Source organism: Apis cerana, linkage group LG1 (genome assembly GCF_029169275.1).
Source record: "Apis cerana isolate GH-2021 linkage group LG1, AcerK_1.0, whole genome shotgun sequence".
Classification (NCBI taxonomy): domain Eukaryota; kingdom Metazoa; phylum Arthropoda; class Insecta; order Hymenoptera; family Apidae; genus Apis; species Apis cerana.
Window position 1 is genome coordinate 23,061,741 of NC_083852.1, and position 18,071 is coordinate 23,079,811.

At 39.1% G+C, this 18,071-nt stretch overlaps 1 protein-coding gene across 4 annotated transcripts in view; it reads right to left on the reverse strand.

Moving 5' to 3' along the window:
* Nucleotides 1-18,071, reverse strand: part of LOC108002046 (glutamate receptor ionotropic, kainate 2) — a 191,366-nt gene that overhangs the window by 73,402 nt on the left and 99,893 nt on the right. For all 4 annotated transcript variants that reach the window (XM_017063419.3, XM_062087170.1, XM_062087169.1 and 1 more), the window contains exon 5: nucleotides 3,022-3,179. In XM_017063419.3, the coding sequence (XP_016918908.2) occupies nucleotides 3,022-3,179 (158 nt within the window). The remainder of the gene's footprint in view (nucleotides 1-3,021; nucleotides 3,180-18,071) is intronic.

Sequence of the window (18,071 nt, forward strand, 5' to 3'; positions counted from 1 at the left end):
CCCCAACTTCGCAACGGTGAGAGCTCCCTTTCACCCCTTTGGACGGAACGAAAGCCTCCCCCCAAAAAAAGAAAGAAAAAAACAATTTCCCCGCGATGCATCCGATATTAGCGCAGCAGGGGACGATTAATTTCCCAGTGAAATGGATACGTCGCGTCTAACCGAATTTATTCAAATCCCCGTCGTTTCGTGGCCGCAATAAGCCACCCCCTCCCCCCGTACACACCCATGGTTTTATGAATAATGCAACGCGCGAGGGGAACCTCCCTTCTTTCGCGCTTAGACATCGAAGCCAGTCGTAAGAGGCGTAAAGTGAGCGCACGATTCTTCTAAGAACTCGTATCGGTGACGGAGAATGGCGGAGATGAAGATTTGCCTTATACGCCGCGTGAAGCGCAGTTGACACACTTTCCATCCACCGATCGATACGTCACCCACACCATAGACGCGTAAGAAGATCATTGTGGGCTGTCGACAAGATGTAGCAGAGAGAGAGAGAGAGAGGGAGGGAGGGAAAGGAGGTGGGGAGGAGACGAGGAGTTTAATTCGTAATGGTGTATTCTCCGGGAATGGTACAAGTATCGATCGTGACAGAATCGCTGTTGCAGGTCGCCGCGTTAATGCAACGACAACGTCGATCATCGGAATTGCTGAAATTTCGACAAGTGGCTGCTTCGAAGAGAACGATTATACGATAGATTGTTTAGCCGACACTTTCATGTCGAGGATCTTTTTCACTCTACTTTTCACGGTTTTGAGACATTTTCTTTGTTGCTATTTGATCACTGCAAGTTGCAAGTTTTGATTCGTCGATATTGGGACACATTTGATGTCGGGGTTTAATGAAAAGTTCATTAAAGCGATTGGATATCGTTTATCGGATCGTGCATATTTTAGAGATTTACTTTATGGGTCGGGTTATATGCCCGGGTTATATATTGATTTATCGATATTGCGCGTTTCTGTTGCGCTGAGTAATAAACGGGAAAATAACAATGTCATCGAATAATGAATAAATAAATTTGTAATAAGCGATCGTAATAAATAAACGAATGTAATTGAATGCAACAACATGACGATTTGTTATTACGACCATGCTCTGGCAAATATATATCATCAACATGTTCTATATATAGATAATGGCAAAAAGTCATTTATCAATTATAAAACGTCTATTGTTGCGAATTAAAATCTCCTTCGAAGCGTGCAATATATATAGAACGCAGATATATACGTAGGTTTCAATCAATGGCAAATACAAATGAAAAGCAAAACGTTGTACAAGCCTCGACCCTCTAAAATCTGCATTTACACAGGCAGTTATGTTGCACGACGCGACGTTTGATAGATTGACTGCATTTTACGCGCGATCTTGATGGATCGCCTGGCCGCCGTCTCCTCTATCGTCCAATTCACCACGGACGAGATCCTCTTGCGAAATTCTTCGTCTAACTAACTCGAGGAGGACGTTGCACGGATCGTCGCGGGATCCGATTTTTAAACTTAACGACAATCTTAACCGTGGAACCGATTAATAGAATTTCACGCGGATGAAAATTAGAAATGAAAATTGGAAATGAAAATTAGAGAGAGAGAGAGAGAGAAAGAGAGAGAGAGAGAGAGAGAGAGAGAGAGAGATTTGGCTAATGACAGAAATCGAGTGCATAAAATCTTCGAGCTTACTAAGTTTCTTATCCTCGTTTCAAAAGTATTCAAAATTTTTTGTAATTCTCATAATCTATAAATAAATTTCCAACTTTTTAAAACCTCTTCGATTTGTAATAATTTCCATTCAGTGAGAAACGTTTCAATAAGAAAGAAGGAGAAGATGACGATAAATCTTGAAAACGATTCCACGTTTTTCAACGAGTTCCAGTTCGAGACGTTAGGATGAAAGTGCAACGTATCAATGATGCCATATTGAAATCGATCGACAATTTGATTTCAAATTCAATGGTTCTTTCATTCGTTCGTTTATTGATATTAATTTTCCATCAAGTGTCACGAAGATTTATATTAATAAACGGAGGAGATTCGATAAAAATTAAAAAAAAAAAAAAAAGAAACAAAGAGACGAGAACTCAAAGAAGCTAGAAGCTAGACAAAACTTCATTAACGCAGATTAAATAACGAGATTTGGTCTTGGGGGCTTACCTTTCACCTGTGAAAGGTTCCTTCGAGTCCTTTTATATTTAAATAAGCGTGAACTCAACGCTTACAGTCGTCCAATCGGTGAATCACTCTATTAACGAATAATTTAATTGCTATAACGTTTGGAGAACTGGGCTCGGATAAGAAAGTAATTCGAGAGTTAAGTAGAGATTAGTCGTTACCGGAGGAAACATCTGATTTTAAGGTCGAGGCGGTGGGTAATTGCAAGATTTAATACCATCTTTGAATTTGGAAATTATAGATTTTAATTAAAACTCGGTCCGTGATTAAGAATGTCTTTGAAAATGTCTTTGAGAAGCTTTAAGAAAAGAGAACGTTGAAAACGTTATTTAAAATTAAAACATTTTTGCGGTGGTGTACCATTAAAATCAGATTCTTTTTTTTGAATTCAAACGAAACGAAAAAATCTCATCGATCGATTAATTAGATCCGATTTTATTTTCTTCTTTTCCATAACTGATGAATCCCTCTCAACCCGCTCTGCATACATTTTCCCCAAACGCAGCCAACTGTATTTACCACGAAAGTAATCGAACGCTTATCCGTCAATCAATAAAAGTTAACTATCGACCTCTGCGAATATTCGAGTATCTTTCTATCTTTAAACCAGCGTCTCTCAACTTCTTCTTTTATTATCCCTGTATACGTAATAATAATTTTTATTAACACAAGATAAACATTTATAAAACTTCCTACTCCAAAATTATTACTTACGAATATCGACAAGTATCCAATAAAAAATCTTATACAATAATAAAATCTTTGCGAGATTTAGATATAATCCGTATTGACGCATTGAGAAACACTGAAAGCAAGTAAAAATCAGAAAAAAAAAAAAAAACAACTCACCGATATTCAGAGCCCTCGCTGAGCTGCCTGACCGTAATAGGAAATTCACTGGGTCCGTGTGCCTTCAGTAACTCCTGCAAACGCACCAGCCCTTCGTTATTCTCGTAGATGATGGTAAAGCTCTTCCAGCCCCAGGCTTTCACCAGATCAACGTACGCCTGAAACACACGCACACACGGGTCGCTTATTAGCCGTGATCGTAACCCACGAACGACGATCCATCGTTTCAAACAGGGGATATGTATGTATACGTATATATACTTCACTTTCAGCCTCCGGCGATATTTATTCGATTCCTCTAAACTCGTTTGCGCACGGATTCTCGAAACGCGACTCGAATTTCAAAGGATCGATGATGTAATGGATCGATGAGGACAACAAATGGACAACGCTAAGCAAATGAGGCCAGGTTCTATCGCGGTTGATTGATCAATTCGTTATTAAGAAAGATTGTTGGATTCACTCAGGAATGTTTCGATAATACTTGTGGATCTACTTATTCGATTCTGTATCTCGAGAAGAGATACAGAATGTGTCACGATTTTTTTTTTTTTTAGATTTAGAAAAGATTCGGAAATTCTATCTTATGTTCGCTCGTCGCGTTATGGATTTGAAACAATTTAGAGGGTCGAAATTAATTGTGTATGCGCTTAATGGATTAAAATATAATCCAAGCCCGATGATTCATTATTAACCAGTTGGATACGGATACTCGCAGCCATGGAAAATTTAAAAGGGAATACAGGGAAAGCGAATATTATGCAAAAATGCATAAAATATTGAAGCAAAAAGCACTCGTTATAATTTTGATTTATGTACATCCCATTTCCTTATTCGTATAAAAATATAAATCTTGCACGAATATCTAGCGTTCATTAACTGGTAATACTTTTCCAGCTTTTCTGATAAATCATTGATGATTATATATATATATATATATATACTAATTTCAACACTTCAACGACAAATGTTACAAATTTTAATCCGAGTTCGCTTTCTCGTTCGCCTCCGTTTGCCAAACTCAAATCGGTCACAGTGATTAATCCCAACAGAGGTGATCAGGAGGAAGCATCCTCCAATTTACAGTTTTCACTTTAGATCCCATTAGAATGTTAGATTGCAATCTGACCCGATGAAATATCGATAACGTTACCCATAAATTGGAACTATCACGGAAGTTCTATAGACGCTATTATCGCTGTCATGAAACCCTATAAAATATCACAGCCATACGCGTACCACGTTCTATCTTCGTGTTAGCGATATTTTTAATCATTTTCCACGCTTCCTTCTTTCCCTCTGTTACAAAGACGCCTGATCATCAACCATCACGACCGCCAATTTTTCTCGATTTTTTTTCATTTCTACGAAAACGAAGAAGAATCATGGGGAGAGGGGAAATTCGTTTCCAATTCCGCGGGATCTATTTCTTTTCGCGTAACAATTTATATTATCTTTTACTTAAATTTCCATTCTCGAGTATCTTGGAGCGGAGATGAAGTTGTATCGAGAATTCGAAATTCGAAGACCGTGTGAAATTACACGTGGACCGTTTGTCCAAAACCATTAAACGAGCCAAGGATCTGAAGATATTGGAATATTAATTTCAAGGATACGAGAGCGAGGAGATGTTAATAAACTTTCTTGTGCTTCAGTTTCAGCTATTTACTCGTTGATATAAGATCAACTATTCTACGGAGAGGCTTCCGAGAAGAGTTTTCTACCGAGAAGAGGCGAAATTATAACTCGGGGAGGATAGAAGTGGTGAAAGAAAAATGGAAAAATGGCAAAAAATTCTCGCCAGCTACCATTATCTTCCATTCCACCATTCGTGGAATCATCATCAATCATCTAAAAACTCACTCCTCGCGGACCGTGTCTTTTTTCCCTTCTCCTGATAAACAGACTGCCAACTACCATTATCTTTCAACTTATCTTCGAATGGATTCCACGTATTATTTCGCATACGGTTAAAAATCGGCCACCGATATCCTCTACGTCCGTACGCAACAACTAACAATGATAAACGACTTAAATTGCGATATTGTCGAAGGGATGACAATCGTAATAGCACTCGATTATTTTAACACTTGTATCGCTTATGTTAAATATTCCCTCCGTTGATCTAAAATAAAATTCTAATAGAAATCATCGATCGAACTTAATGAACGTTCGTTACAGCTGTACAACTTTTCTCCTTTCCCTCTGGCCAACAACGGAAAACGAACGAATTTATCCACGATAATATAACGATATTCTTGCTCGAAACTCCGTCTCTCGAGCAGACCTCGATTTATACCCAAGTTCCGTCAGAAATTAGAAAATTCCTTCGTTTCGCTGATATCGATCCAAGCTGGGAGCAGTTTCCCCAAACGAGGAAAGCTTGCTCGCCAACTGGCGCGACCGATGTTTCAAAAGTTAGCAAGGGCACGCGGCCATAGGTTTTTCCACCCGGGAGGGGAGGGGCGGTTCGGTTTCACGTGGAAAACGACTATTACGGCCGAGCCCAGCCCCCTCGACCAACTTCTCCACCGAGTTTCCCGCGAGGAGATCCGCGTAACTCGCGTTTCGAACCCGCTTTCCCGATAATCCCAACTTCCTGAAAGCGCCGCTGTATATTTTCCGCCGAGTAACTTTCGCCCTGCCGTGCTCTGCCCGCCTTCTTTCCCACCCCCTACCCTCGCCTATCCATGCTCTTGTACTCGTGCAGGGCGCAAGCTCGTTTCCAAGATTTCATCTCAAAACGGGTCAAAACGCGCGTGGATTCGAAGGCCGGTGAATCTGGAAGCATTGATTGGCAATATTAGAAAGGGTGCATCGATCTTCCGCGGTTTCCCTTGTTGGGGCGAGACAACTTTTCCCTCCGCTTTCATCTTTTGCTTAAGCTTAGCGAGAGAGCTAGCTTCTTTGACCGAGCTCTAACTTGTTTAATGGAAGGTTACTCTTCTTCCGGAGGAGTTACTTTTCGGGAAAAAGCGCGCGCAGGGCGGGCCGATTAAACGAGATACAGGACTTGTTTTCTTGCAACAGTGATCAAGAAGAACGCCGCGGGGGATCTAGAAAAAGTATGTACGTGCTCTTTTCTCGGGAATGTTCAATTTCAAACGGTCCTCCCACCGTAACGAGGGACCAACGTGACATCTTTTGGGCGATTAACTAATAGATTCTCCGTTTCGAGTGTTATTATACATTTTCTATATTTTTTTTATGGCCACAACGCACCAAAGGATACACTCGAACATTTGATAGAGACTAGCTTGTTTAATTAAATTTAATTTTTCTGAGTAAGTAAAAATTCTGCTTGCTTAAACTATATGCATAAAAAATTATTTATACGAATTATTTGTTGGAAATTTGTAATCGAAATTTTTGTCATTCATTATTGTTTTTCATAATTATATTATGAATATATGGGAATAAAGAGTTTAAGCTGTTAGCGGATTTACAGCAATTTGTTTCCATAATTTAAGTGTTCAATTTCAAACGATCCTCTCACCGTAACGAGGGACCAACGTGACGTCTTTTGAACTAATAGATTCTCCATTTCGAGTGTAATATTGTACATTTTCTATATTTCTTTTTCTCTTTTTTGTAGCCACAACGATGTGCGCACCAAAGAATACACTCGAACATTTGATAGAGACTAGCTCGTTTAATTAAATTTAATTTTTCTGAGTAAGTAAAAATTCTGCTTGCTTAAACTACATGTATAAAAAATTATTTATACGAATTATTTGTTGGAAATTTATAATCGAAATTTTTGTCATCAACTCATTATTGTTTTTCATAATTATATTATAAATATATGGGAATAAAGAGTTTAAGCTGTTAGCGGATTTACAGCAATTTGTTTCCATAATTTAAGTGTTCAATGTACACTGTAACTACGGGAAAGTAATAATTACACGTACGGTATCGATCGGTTTCGAACGTCATTATATTCGAGCACCGATAATTAGAAAACAAATTAACGCAATGATATCGGTGGCGTATTATTTTCAGAAAATGGGCCAGGGCCATTCTGATCGAAAAAAATGCTTGTCGAGAATACGTCATAAACCTGATCGCGTTTAATGAACGCGTTCCACGATCTGCGCAAAGACTATTAAATTCCTCCGGCGCCCATCGTTCGTATTTTTCACGTTTTTATTAATATTTAAAAAATCAATAACCAGATCGACGATACTCTTCCTCGAATTAATCCGATTTTATTATTAAATTATTAATTAATCGGGGGGGAAAGTTTGCCGCTACTGCTCGAAAAGAGCGTTTTACAAATGGAACCGTAGAGCCAATATTTGAAACTTCACGAAAGACAATCAAACAACAGGAATATTTTGAAGGGTGCACGAATGCAGGAAAATTGACTTCACGAAGAGAAGCTTTCGCCAAGTTTCGGATCTATCCCTTGTACGTGTGTAAAGGGATGGACAGAAACAAACGTTGGGAGAAAGTTGCAACAAAGTACGACATTGTTGAATTTCCACACAGTATACACACACACAGGATACACCTGAGAATTCGTCGAAAGAGACGCGGAATATCTACATAGAAATTGGCCCATTAACACCGAGACGGAAATACAAAATTACCAACCCGAAAATATTTAATACCACAAACATTTATCATAATAACAAATTCTATTATCTCCAACAACCATCCGCTCCCGATTATCCTTTTCCCGCACGCTCCTTTCATCGATTCAAAATTTAATAATCCACGCCACGTGTATCCATTAACGCACGATTCCACGAACTGGGACCTAACACCTTGCAGAGCACGGTGTACGTATCTGCGAAAGCCCGCCTACAGACACCCGCCAACCGAGCTCAAGCGAAACCATTTCGAGATCTCACCACGAGACTTACTTCACGTTTTCTCGAAATTGATGTAACGCGACTCGTGCACGCAGGCGATATGTGAAACGCGAAAGCGTTTCGTGTTCGAAAGCGTGTATGGGAGTGGAGATACGTGTGTCTCGTTTCCGCGGGAAAAAAGGAACAATGGACAACAAACGAAACAATGACGGTGGGCTATGAATCGGTGGGGGATCGGGATTATTCGAGGGCTTGCATGCCACGCGTCTCCCGCAATCGTAGAAAATACGCTGTAAATCTGACCGCGACAACTGTTGCCCACCATCTCTCGCTCGAGCGTGTTCGGCTTTCGAGTTGGGCGCAGACTATGCGCAAATCGTGAGTCGAGCCTGGTCACGTTTTCCCGCTCCCGATACACCTTGTATTTCCACCCTGGTAACTTGGTAGACCGACATCGTCTACCGATGCTTAATTTATCTTTCGCTGCTTTAAACGCTCTCGTTCTACGGACAGATCCAAAGCTTTGCACAATTATTTGATTGGGCCCTGTTCCACGCGGCCTGTCCTCGTTGCGGTTTCCTTCCAAACTTGTTGGATAAATTGGTTGGATAAATTCATTTTGCTCCTTCTTTGGTGAGTCGATATATTGGGAATATTGTTCGAAAGAGATTAATATTTTATTTCGAAACAATGAATTATGAATATTGATTTCGTAAGAGTGTCGATGGTAATTTAATTTTTGTTTTTAATATCGTTCCTCGGCGAGAGGAATTTTTCGTTAGCTGTTGAATAGAAGAGAAAAAGAACGAACAGAAAGTTCCCTTTTGTACGAGGTAAAAAATTATTACCTTCGAATATTTAAGAAAACTTTCATATATAAAAAAAAAATAAAATAAAATAAAAGTTGTTTCATTGAAATATTTTCCCCCGGATTTGGATTATCTGTTAAATTATCTTAAAACTCGGTAATCATCTATTATATTACACTTTTATAATTATTCAACTCCATTCTCATTTTTCATAATCTCCTCACATATATCTCTCGCGATTACTTAATTTTTATCCGTTAAAAATTAGACAAATTTCCTGAAAAATTCATCGTCCCTTCTCCCACGGTGATAAGAGAGTTTAACATTCGCCAGAGGCGTATCGCGGTGGCAATTCGTTCGAGGTGTCACTCTCAGCGCACGAGGGTTAAGTTAATTGTTAGGTGCATAAATCCCCAACGTTCGTCGCCGGCAAGCGAATCTTTCGTTCCGAATATTTTACCGACTAATCTGAATAATCCTTCTAGCCCGCAATCTCGGTAATCCCTGCAACACCCATTCTCATTCCGTTTCTATATTTCCCCTCAACCCGTTCTTTCGAAAATAGCCCGCCATCGCCCGAGCGAGATTGCCCGCGTTTCGTTTAATTCCAACCGATAAATTATCGCCGGGAGACCAATTTCGCTTAAAGGGGCGTCGAATCTCAAAATCGAGTCGGATGCTAACTGCCAGCGCTTAGATACAGTTGAAAATGCATTACAACGAGGTCGAACAACGTTCCGTAATAAAAGCGGTGTAAAGCAAAGTAAAGTTGCAGTCTTTATACCATGGCAAATAAAAGAAGAGAGTTTGTAATTAAGACGCGCGAAATGGGATTGCCTTGATCTTTAACTACACACAGTTACGATGCTTTCATTCCTCGTTCCCCTTTGTCTGCAATAATTAAAATTTTCTCCGAGTTGAATTTAATAAACGATTTCTACTTGTTATTAAGATATTTAATTGTTAAGATATTAATACACAAAAAGAGAGATATTATTGTAACAAATATTAATTTCGTATTTTTAGAAACTTGTTAGGAGATATATTCTGTAAATTTACAATAATAATATATAAAAATAATATATAAGATGCACGTTGGATAAAATTAAAAGAAACAATGATAATAATAATTTAAAAAAATAATCTTTAGTCAAGCATATGATGCAGTGGCGCAATTTCTTAAAAAAGTTGCGGCCAAAAAAGTTCGGTAAAAAAGAATTCGGGCGCTCAGCTGATATGCGGAAGCGTCCTCTGCAAAACGTACTTTGTCCCACGTTAATATCTCGATCCGTTGCTGAGATAGATGGAGCGGCGCAAAAGTAAAATGTTGAAAACGCGCGAAGAATTGAATGACAATTGAGATTCCTGGATACTTCGTGACCCACTTCTTTTTTTCCTGGAAATGCGTACGCAGCGGTGGCGCTATGAAAAAAACCGCTGACACAGCTCTCGTCACTGACCACGCCACTGGCGCTCCTCCTTTGGCCTAGGTCAGTGACTGTGCGCGCGCGCGAGACAGAAAGAGAGAATCCGACCGCGCGAGAGGAACAGAGATAACGAACGCGTCCGAAACTATGTTCCACTTTGGACGATCGTATCTTCGAAACGAAACGCCCTATTAACGCGAAACAAAAAGCATTTTGAAGAGGAAGAATCCTTGCTTTTAACTGGTATTGATTATCATCCGTTAGAATCGCGTATTTCGTTTCGAGGGACAAAGAAGCGTCTCGCTTAATTTGATCTGTTCCGTATCGTGTTGGGCGGATTCGAATGTGTTATATCGGAGATATTGATCGAAGATGTTTGAATTCATTCATCGCGTTTAATTTTCGTGACAAGAGGAATTAGTAGAATTAAAATAAATTATTAATTTATCGAACCTGGAAATTTATATCCCCTTCGAAGGATCCGTCCTCATGATTTTATCAGACATTAACGTTTACAGAAGTGGAATACGCGTGGTGTAGAATTCATCGCGAAAATTCGAAACGTGTCTCCCAGATACGACACGATCCCTGGTGCATCGATTCCGTTCCATCGGTCACGTTACACGATCGTTGTCGAGTTTCGTGATACGATCAATGGATAATTCGTAAAACAGGAGAACCGTTCGGACATTACGTATTCTCCGCGTGACGCGTGAACGTGTAAGAGGGCAGCAGGTCTCGCGGACGATGCAAATTGCGTGGAAATATTTCAACGAAGACACTGTAACTTGTTTATCGAGGTATCGATGGAAATTAAGAGCACGATGACGGGAAGAAGAGATATTTATCGTGATTATTATTATTATATTTCGAGCGTTTCTGACCGAATATCTCGTACTGTATTCGCGGGTTATCTTACCAAATCTATATCTATATCTATATATATGTATGTAATGTGTCGCAGCTCTTGCGAAAATGCACACACGCTTTTATCTTTCACCGCGACCTGACACAACTTTTCATAATGAAAGTCCCGTCAATCTTCTTTCGCCCTTTACCAACGCTATTTCTTTTTCCCTTTTCCTCATTTTTCTCCTCCCTTCCTTTTTATTTTCCACAACTCCTGTCGCGAATTCGTGACACCGACTGATGAAAGTGTTTCGTGCATTTTGGAAAAGGAGGAGAAATATGCATAACCCGGGCAGAAATTGCATTTCCTTTAATCGAATAGGTGATGAAAAAATATATAAACAATGCGTGAAATGAGAGAGAAACGAAGAGTTTTGGATAGATTTATTATACAAGATTGTGTGACGAAGAAGAAGATTTAGTTCCGAAAGAATGCAAAGTCCGTTTTCAAGTCAAGATTTCGGTGTTAAATGGAAACTGAAAAACAATGCCCTACAACACCTTTTGTAAAAATACAGATAAAAGTACGGTAAGAGAATTCTACGTTAATGACAATCCTTTGTCTCCCCGGAAACCTGGGACGAACAATGGCCCGGACGAGTCAATTGCACTGTCGAAACAAATACATTTCAAACACATTCGAATGTAGGTTTCGCGCTAATTTGAATAAATACGTAGCTTGCTTTGATTGTCCTTCCCCCTTGTTTTGTTCCAACGTTTCAATTACGACTTGGGTGAAATTGATCGACAAAACTACACGTTTGCTTAACGCGGCAACGGAAAAAATTATATGAATTTCGCAAACTTCTACGTCTGAGCTGGCTCCCTTTACTTTTATCTTACTTCGAAATTACGAGATGTAACGAAGATAACGAATCTTTATTTAAATAAAATCAAGATATTTTAAATCTTCTAAACGAAACTTTCTACATCACAATCAACTCACAATTTTCCTAAATAATAGATTCCGTCAATTTCCAATCTCTCGATTTTAAGATTATATTCTCTTTTAATTCTAATATATCGATTAAACATAAAAATTACAATCATTAATTGAGATATATTTTTTAAAAAAACTCGATATATTATACTCAACGAATCTTTTCCATTAATAATTTCTTCTTTTTCTTAACAGTTTTTTCCTTAGTTCCATCACCATTAAGTACATCCTCGCACGTTCAAACCGAAAGTATGTCACCTTGTTAAAAGGATTGAAAAAAATTTCTCATTTCGCGAAGAGTACATATTCTACGTATTCTTCTCTTTGTTCCTTTTTTCTCAATGCGTGAAGCACAGTCGTACCGTTAAGTTTAAACGCTGTAATCTCGAATCACGGTTGTACTTTATCCCTTTCGAAGCTCCAACAGCTCGTTAACGGTCAAAATTCTCGATGAACGTTTATCCTACATTTGCCCTAAAAATCTCGGAAGAAGAGAGATCGATGCTAAGATAATAACAATTAATGACGAAAATCTCTTCAAAGATTTAGAACGAATAGAAGAATGTTCGAAATTATATAAATAATATTTTTGAAATATCTTTTATTCCTCGTAGAAAATAATCGGTCGCAACGAATCATCGAGATCATCGGGTTCAAGGCACCGACGCGATGTTCCTTTGTCGAAATTTCGTTTCCACGGAGTGTAATCATCGCCATTCAAGAGAACGATCAACTCTCCCGCGTTGGTGACAAATAGGGGGACGAATAAAAGGGTCGCGAATAAGGGGTGGTGCGCGTAGAGAGGGAAATCGTACGAGTTAGGAGCAAACGAGCGCTTTCTTTTTGCGACCCTCGTCACGAGAACGTTGCCAAGGGGTTCATTAGCAGCGAGGCAACGATGATGTGTCGTACGCTGTTACATTACGTTTTATACACCAGCGTAAAAGCATAACACGATCGAGGTTAACGGCTCGCTTTCAAAGGAACAATGCGTGGAGGGAGTGGGATGTGCTTCCAAGGAATCATCCACCCTTTAATCTCCTTTAAACTCATAAACACACCCATCTTTCGAATTATCCGAGTGTCGAAACGAAAATTTTGTGGAAAAATTACCCCTGCCAAATTTTACACGCGTCGTTACACGTGAATAAACTAGATAGAAAATTTTCTAAAAATGCGTTTCCATGCAAATTAACGCACATTTTGTAAATTAATTACTCTTACAATAAGCATTATAATACTTAACAGATTCATCTTTATCATTCTCCTCATTTGCAATAAACGTTTAATAATTCGCGTTATATTTCCACGTAACTTTGCCCACAGAATTTTATCCGAACTTCCACTCCCAATAACACTTCACCAGGAACAGAAACTGGGCTCGATCATACATATGCAATATTCCAAAATATACCGAATCGAGCCACGTCTCGGAAATTCCACGAACAATTTCGCCACGTCGTCGTTAAGGTGACGAACACGCACCCACCGATTGGCTTATGCCTTATGCAACGAAAACGAACAATGCAAGAAATAATATTGCATGGATGTGACAGGGAGCGAAATTGCAGGCGACAGGATAATGAACCGTTTAGGGAGTAGCGCCAGTCCCAACGGTAACTTCGCATTAAGATACATCCACTTGCCGCAACGACACACCCTTCCGTAACAACCTTCGCCTATACGTGTTACGTTATTGGGGAGCGACGCACGTTTCCATCCCTAACCTCTGCTTTTCATTCACCGCCTAACTTCGTCTTTCGCCTATGAATCCCTCGACTGCCGCCTCCCACTTCGAAGACAATTTCTGACTCTACTGGAGAACGATGCATTCGCAGTCTGACTAAACGTTCACGAGATTGCTTGGCTAATTTTCGATCGATCCACTATGTCTCTAAGATTTAAATTAATAGGAATATTAGAAAGACTTGAAAATTTCTCTTGCACCAATCTGTTCAGGAAGAATTGCAATCGGCAAGAATCGTATTCCTCGAAATCTTTTTAGAGATTTCAATGTGTCGTTTTTATTCTCACTTGTAAATGATCGGTTATCGATAAGAATAAATTCAATTTCTTTTCTTCCTTTCATTTCGCATCGACGCGTTGTTCTTTGAAAATATCACGAAAGATGGATTATTGAAATGATTAATAAAAGAAATCTTTCACGAAAGTGGAAAAATTCCACGAATTTTAAAATACTAGTCTGGAAAAATTGCGAACGCGTATTTCATGGAGACCAAAAGTTACGTTCGGTTTATCTTAAAATAAATATCAAGAGATTACCTTCCATTCGATAAAAATTTCTATCGAATTACCAAGATTACCAAGAGGGATTATCGACAAGTACCGTCGAAATCAAGAAAAAAAAGAGAAGAAAAGAAAAAAACGATTAACGTTTATTCAACGTTTATCAGGCACGCGCAGATCAATAGGAAGAAAGTTAGCAAGAGAAGATGGAATTTGTACACGTCCCCATCCGATTCTCGATTCTTTGAATTTCAACGAGAAGATGTACGTTTCCTTGCTACACATATACGTGGACCACGGTAATTTCGATGCAGGGGGCCCTTTACAGGATTAAGATTAACGCGTGCGATCTCCTCTTTTTAACGCGCTTATCACACACACGAGACTCGTATTTCGACAGCTGGTCGTATTTTTCGTTCCCACGACTGAATACGAGAATCTCCAGATTTGACGCGCATCAACGATAAATACGTTTGCCGAGGGAAAAAATTTTAATATAATGCGGTAAATAGGAGAGGGAGGAAGGGAAATAATAGATTAAAAAAAGGATTTCTTTACAATGGAATGGGGGATGCGGTTAAAAAATTTCGTCTGTTGTTACGGTTATAGAGAATTAAAATGGGAGGAGGAGATTAACGTAACGACGTTGTATAATTTTTTATACTGAATAGGAGGAAGATTAACATAATAGCGTTATCAATTTTTTCTTTTTTTAAATAAAAACGCGAGGAAGATAAAACGCAACGACGCCATGAATTTTTAATTTGGAATAACAGAATAGAGAAACGTGGTACGGAATTTTTAAATTATCGAGTATGAATCTTATCGAAGTGCTGAAACCGTGAAATACATCGGAACGAAAGTTATTTCTTTTAACCAGTTTGGGACCAAGTAAATGCTTCCCTAATATGTTTTGCCACGGTCAAAGCGAAATTCGTTATCCATTGTATGGTTAAATCGAAGTTTCCTGAACAAACAAAGTTGCACGGACTGTTGAAGCTGTTAGACAGAACGTTGGGGAAAGTTCGAGGCCCTTATCGTCCCTTCCGGACGCGGGCACACGTGTCAGAGTTTCACCAATATTTCCGGAAATAGCAAGTTGGTGTCAACCGGGATGGTTCGATTATAATTTTCTCCGTTTTCAACAATTTGGACAATTTTTCTACCTCTGCTCCTAAATTTTTCTTTTCTTCTTCACGCCTTTGTCCCCGATTTCGTTTCGAAAACGAGAGAATAATCGATCGAATTATTATCGAACTACGCTATTTCCATCGATGAAAATGAATTCAAACAGATACGTATAAGCGTTATTTCAATATTTTCAATCTTCTCGATTCTTTAAAATGTTTACTATTTATCGCTATTAACTTCCCAATTTGAACAAGGTAAATTTTACAACGGTAAAAAAAAATTATTCGTAAAACAACAATTGTAAAAAAAAAACTAAACACGAGAGTCATAGAAATAATTTTTTCCGGCATTTTTGCAATCTAGTAAAAAATAGTGGAGAGGCTCGGTGGTGGTAATCTTTTAACCTGTATCCTCCAGTATCGTAAAAAAAAAAAAAAAAAAAAAGAGGAACACGAAAACACCGTTCATTTTTTTCTGCAGCTTTTGCAGTGGAAAACGTTGGAAAACGAGGCGGTCGATGACAGCGTGAAAAGAGGGCGTGAATTTATATCGCGTTACGCGGATAATTTATTTTTCAAGAAAAAGAACTCTTCCGTTCGCACGAAGGGAGAAAGGTTCACGGCTCGCGGAGTTTATCGCGTTAATTCAAATTTATCGGGTTAAAGTGCGGGTGAACGGGGACCGTTCAGAAGTTATTCGGCGTAAATCAAATCCTTTACGGCCATCAGATGCAAAAGTCGTATTCTGAAACAATGCCCTCCAAGTAATGTCCTTTTATTCGAATCCCGATAATGCCACCGCGGGAAAAATCCGTTCCGCATCTGCCTCGTTGCCATTTCTCCACGCGCCTCTCTCTCTCTCTCTATCCTCCCCATCTTTTCTTTCCACCTTGTCACGAATTTACACTCTATCCACTAGAAGACACTCCATCCGAATTCTTTAAAATATTCCTGACGACGTTCGAGCGAAAGTGGAATTTAATTTTCTTCTAACATTTTCTTCTCTACGAGAACGACTCGAGTTCTAAAAATCAAAAATCTCGAGTCATTCGATGAAGCCCACCAAGAAGAAAAACCACTGATTCGTTCTATCTCTTATCTCGAAAACCCTCCCGCTTATCCTTGGCCTAGGAGCGAACTTGGAAATCGAGGGAAGAATGGGCTTCTTTTTTCCCTTCTTCTCCTTTTTTCAATTCCAATTCCTAGCACAATCCCGATTCTTCGATTCAAAGAGATCGTAAATAATGCATTCGCCTGTTACGTACGGCCGTTTAAAAATGCGCCAATGTTGCCGCATTGGAGGCGCGAGCGTGGGAAAGGCAGCTGCGCTTTCGAGGAGAGGAATCCAGAGAAAGGCGAAAAGCCGCGAGACAGCTGGCGGGGATGATAGTTTCGTATCGTATACGCGAGATTATCCACCGACATCTGACGATACGGCTTCGATGTTTTGATTGTGACTCTCTTTCACCCACATTGCGCCCCGCGGTCTATTTAAGGGTTGAAGGGGGATCCGACATCCGCTTTTACGATAAAGTTATTCACTCGCCAGGGAGTGAAATCGTTTTCGATATAGAGTGGAGTTGTTGCGCCTACACGCCTGCGCACTTCACACGAGCAGCGATGATAACACTTATCCAGCGTTCCTGTTTTATCTAAACACGTTCTGGAAAATTGTATCCTCCAATTTTATTCGATGGAAATATTTCTTTTTCTGGAAATAATTCTGTTGGAATCTTGCAAGGTGAAGATTTCGCGAGTTTAAACAGGATTTGAATATCTTGGTAGGATATATTAATAAAGATCAATTTCCGACTAGTTAAAAATTTCGAATAGAATTACTTTAAGCAATTAATTATTGAAATGTATAAATATATACATTCTTCTTTTCACACGTAACTTAGGTTACAATTATTTGCAATTATTATTTCCGAACGATAAATTATCGAAGTTAATTTTATTCGTAACTTAAACCATTAAATTTTCATTGGTCAATTAATATCTAATCGTGTTGACGTCTGACCATAAACGTTCCGTTTCCACTGCGTCGCATAATCCGTTTCTTACTCAATCCGTTCAAGCAACGAGTAAAATATTCATTTGTTTTTATGTTTTGTCCAACCTCTAACTAATGATCGCGCGAACTGCAAACGATATTTTGTGCGGATCTCATGCATCACAAAATATCTTTCCTTCTCAATACAGAAGGTAAGCGTTTACTACGGCTAACAAGATAGTTGATTCTATGGAAACTTGGATAAGGAAAATGTAGAATAATTTACCGAGGAGAAAGTTGATGGACGGAGGTATGGTGTTAATCCGAAACGTGTGAAGATACGCCTTCTCTTAACCATTTCGTTCGCGACCTGCTCTATTCGCGAGTGGAACACGCTTCGCTCCTTATTCCAAAGTAATCCCATTTACGAAGAATACGTTTATTTCGCGACAGCTAGTATGGAAGTAAACGGTGCGCTTTAACCCATAAACATTTTGCCCCGCCGAAAACCTTGCCCCGTTTATTATTCACGGAACGAAACATTTTCAGTTTCTAGACGATTTATAAACTTTTCCTTCGAGGGAGCAAGTTATCTAACCGATAAAGAAGTTTTTAATGCCGGCCTGTTCTCCTCCTCGGCTAATAGCAACTTTAAATAGCGAGCGGTATTTATCAACGGTTATTTGACTTTCGATGTAGTTACAAATATTTCCTCCAACTTTTTCCATTTCTAAATCGAGCGACGAAAATGCAAATTTCCTGCGTTCAAAATATCTTA